At 38.6% G+C, this 3488-nt stretch overlaps 1 protein-coding gene across 1 annotated transcript; it reads right to left on the reverse strand.

The window, feature by feature from the left end:
* Window positions 1–1827: 1827 nt before the first annotated feature.
* LOC121854482 (MAP kinase kinase MKK1/SSP32-like) lies at window positions 1828–2586 on the reverse strand. Its single transcript, XM_042349156.1, has one exon. The coding sequence runs from the start codon at window positions 2584–2586 to the stop codon at window positions 1828–1830; it is 759 nt and encodes a 252-aa protein (XP_042205090.1).
* Between the last annotated feature and the right edge of the window lie 902 nt (window positions 2587–3488).

Below are 3488 nucleotides of genomic sequence, written 5' to 3' on the forward strand. Positions count from 1 at the left end.
TACGCCTGTGTATTAGTATGTTACAGTTATGCATTTATCTGTGCATATAGTCATCTATAGGCAAATTTAAATACATTAAATAATAATAATAATAATAATGACCTATTTCACCAAATTTAGTACATCATATGACAACATCCAAGGCATTTAAAAGTAAAATATTTACACCAATTCAGAAAAAAAAAGAAAATTTGATACACTGAAGAAAAAAAAGTGACAAAACAGTAAAACATTATTAGACCTTTTAAAAAATGTAATATAATGCTCTGATTAAAACTTGCTTAAGTTAGGTTAGGTTAGGTTTTTTAGCAGCGTCTCATCAATCCTAGGACGCTGATTTTTACTGATTATAATTAAATACATGATGTACTAAAGTTCGTCACGTTCTGTGGAGTGTGGCCGCCCCGTGTTTGTTCATGTAAAAGCCTTCTGAGCGTTTAAGGGATAATCAGACGCTTCACGTTGAACTCGAACGTTATAATTCAGTCAAACCTGTTGAATGTAGTTCAGTCATAGTATTTCAAATAATAAATCATACATGAGCAATCATACATAAATTTTTAATCCAATATATATTTACATAACAATCATAGCTATGTAATTATTAGTCTAATCTTAACACTTATAATGAGTACTGTATTTAATTTGCCATATTTCTATGTCGTCACAATGATAACCGATGCAATGGACACAGTCTACCTGTGTAAACTTAAGTACAAGTTAAACTTACGTGTTGAAAGTCTCAAGAGAAACAGGTTAGGTGTTGACTCTATGATGGGGATAGCTACAGTGGCAGTGCCCTGCCCGGCGTCAAATGCCCAGCCCTGGCAGGCCGACTTTGCTGCGTCAGGCATTTATACACAAACAAGCTCCCCTTACTACCACCCAACACCCCAACCTCCTCTGGGTCTCTCCATCTCCACCAACTCAATACTCTATATACGGGCAGACACGTCCAATAAACATGACATGACTTACAGCCTAACAAAGTATTTGTGTATGGGTCATCCTACTCCTTACTGCTTGCGGTAACAGTTTATATTCGACAGAAGGAAACTCGCAATACTAAACATACTATGGAATCAAAGTAAAACAATAATAAAACAAATATCTCACGATTTGGAGATATGGCCACGAGGGCTCAATTTTCCACAGGCAACATCTCTTATACGGTCCAACTTTGTGGAAAGTTTCATTGAAATCCATGCAGTAGTTTCAAACTTTAAATGCGATTTACTCAAAACAGGTGTTTTGGAGATACGACTTTCACACTCTACTCGCCTCATATGACGAGCCCCTGTAAACGCACTTGTGAAGGGGACTGACTGTACGTGACGAAAAGGTCGTGTTGTGTATCGAGAAAGATGATGAATGTTGTCCCAGGCGATCAACTAGTTATATGATTAATAAAGTAACTTAACATGTTCAACAACAAGTTAATAAACATCTCCATTAACTTAACACGGCCAACAAGAAGTTAATAAACATCCCCATTAGCTTAACACGGCCAACAATGCAAAAACAAATCAAACTATTACTATTCCTACAACTACTGTGTTTTCCTCTTGCAAAGGCTGTCGGTGCGTGGAGGAGGAGAGGGAGTCGAGGAGTAGGATATTGACGTTGATAATATTTATATTGAAACAGTTTATTTAATCATACAAATACAGATACAGAATGGACTATATTGACAAGGTGAGCCAATTGAGAGCAGAAGCTTTCTAAGGATTTATTATCGAAAATGTTGTTTCAAGTGTATCAATAGACTCGCGTAGCTTGGTAGGTGGGGTGGGCTTTGGTGGAAGAGAGCACCTCACGGGAGTGCCCCTAAAGGGATTTTCTCAAAACTTTTATCACTTTAGAAAGAATTGGACGGTGCTGAGGGTTGCGGTTGAGCATTTGCTTGCACAGGCGTTTAACCCCTGGCGGCCAGGGGTTATCAAAACAATATTGGACGTCGGAGATCATAACTCCGAGCGAGTAGATGTCACTTGCCGGGGTGCAGGGGAGACCCTTAAACAGCTCCGGGGCGTAATGGCTTCCTTTCGGATTGCTGTGTGAGGTCAGGTGGCCACCATCGGCTGTTGATAATCCAAAGTCGATAAAGTGGGAGGTGTAAGACTCATCGGAGTTCTTCTCAAGTAAAACGTTATCCACTTTGATATCGTTATGGATGATTCCCCGGCTGTGTACCTCGGCTAGGCCTTCAGCGATGGGCAGAAATATGAGTGATAATTTAGTGGGAGAAAAAACGATTAGATTTTCGACAACCTCATCCAATGTCTGGCCCTGGCAGAGTGAGAAGATCAGTACTGGGTAATCTGTACATGACCCCAGCAGGACGGGGGATCCGCCAGCACCGTTTACCTGCAAATTATTTTCTTTTTCTATGCTGAAGGCGTTGTTGATGCCATGGCTTACTCCGACTTTGGCGCACACTGGTCCGTTGGAGAACTCTCCCAAAAATACTTTACCACTAGCCCCCTCTCCCAAAAACCGGGTTGTTTTGAAGGTTTTGTCGAAGTTAGCGTAAGTGAACTCGACGAGGTGCGATCCCACCTGGTGGCTAGTCTTCTGCTCATCCATATTGTTTTGAAAGTCATTGTGATGAACTTAATGAGGTAAACTTTTTTGGGGGGGGAAAAGTAATGAAAGCAGGTTGGAATTTTCACATCTGATGAAAAGTGACAAGAGGTTCACAAGAAAATAGTGATTACGAGTGTAGTGTAGTTATGATGTGGTTTTATTTGTCTGCTGTAGTGTTAATGTAGTTTTGTCTATCTGTTGTAGTGATAATGTTGTAGTTTTGTATCTGTTGTAGTGATGATGTTGCAGTCTTATGTATCTCTTGTAGTGATGATGTTGTAGTTTTGTATCTCTTGTAGTGATGATGTAATTTTGTGTGTTGTAGTGATGATGTTGCAGTTTTATGTATCTGTTGTAGTGATGATGTTGCAGTTTTATGTATCTGTTGTAGTGATGATGTTGCAGTTTTATGTATCTCTTGTAGTGATGATGTTGTAATTTTGTGTCTGTTGTAGTGATGATGTTGTAGTTTTGTGTCTGTTGTAGTGATGATGTAGTTTTATGTATCTCTTGTAGTGATGATGTTGTAATTTTATGTATCTCTTGTAGTGATGATGTTGTAATTTTGTGTCTGTTGTAGTGATGATGTAGTTTTATGTATCTCTTGTAGTGATGATGTTGTAATTTTATGTATCTCTTGTAGTGATGATGTAATTTTGTGTCTGTTGTAGTGATGATGTTGCAGTCTTATGTATCTCTTGTAGTGATGATGTAATTTTGTGTCTGTTGTAGTGATGATGTTGCAGTCTTATGTATCTCTTGTAGTGATGATGTTGTAGTTTTGTATCTGTTGTAGTGATGATGTTGCAGTCTTATGTATCTCTTGTAGTGATGATGTAATTTTGTGTCTGTTGTAGTGATGATGTTGTAGTTTTATGTATCTGGTGTAGTGATGATGTAAC

The sequence above is a fragment of the Homarus americanus genome, unplaced genomic scaffold (assembly GCF_018991925.1).
Source record: "Homarus americanus isolate GMGI-L3 unplaced genomic scaffold, GMGI_Hamer_2.0 scaffold53225, whole genome shotgun sequence".
In the NCBI taxonomy this organism is placed as follows: Eukaryota; Metazoa; Arthropoda; class Malacostraca; order Decapoda; family Nephropidae; genus Homarus; species Homarus americanus.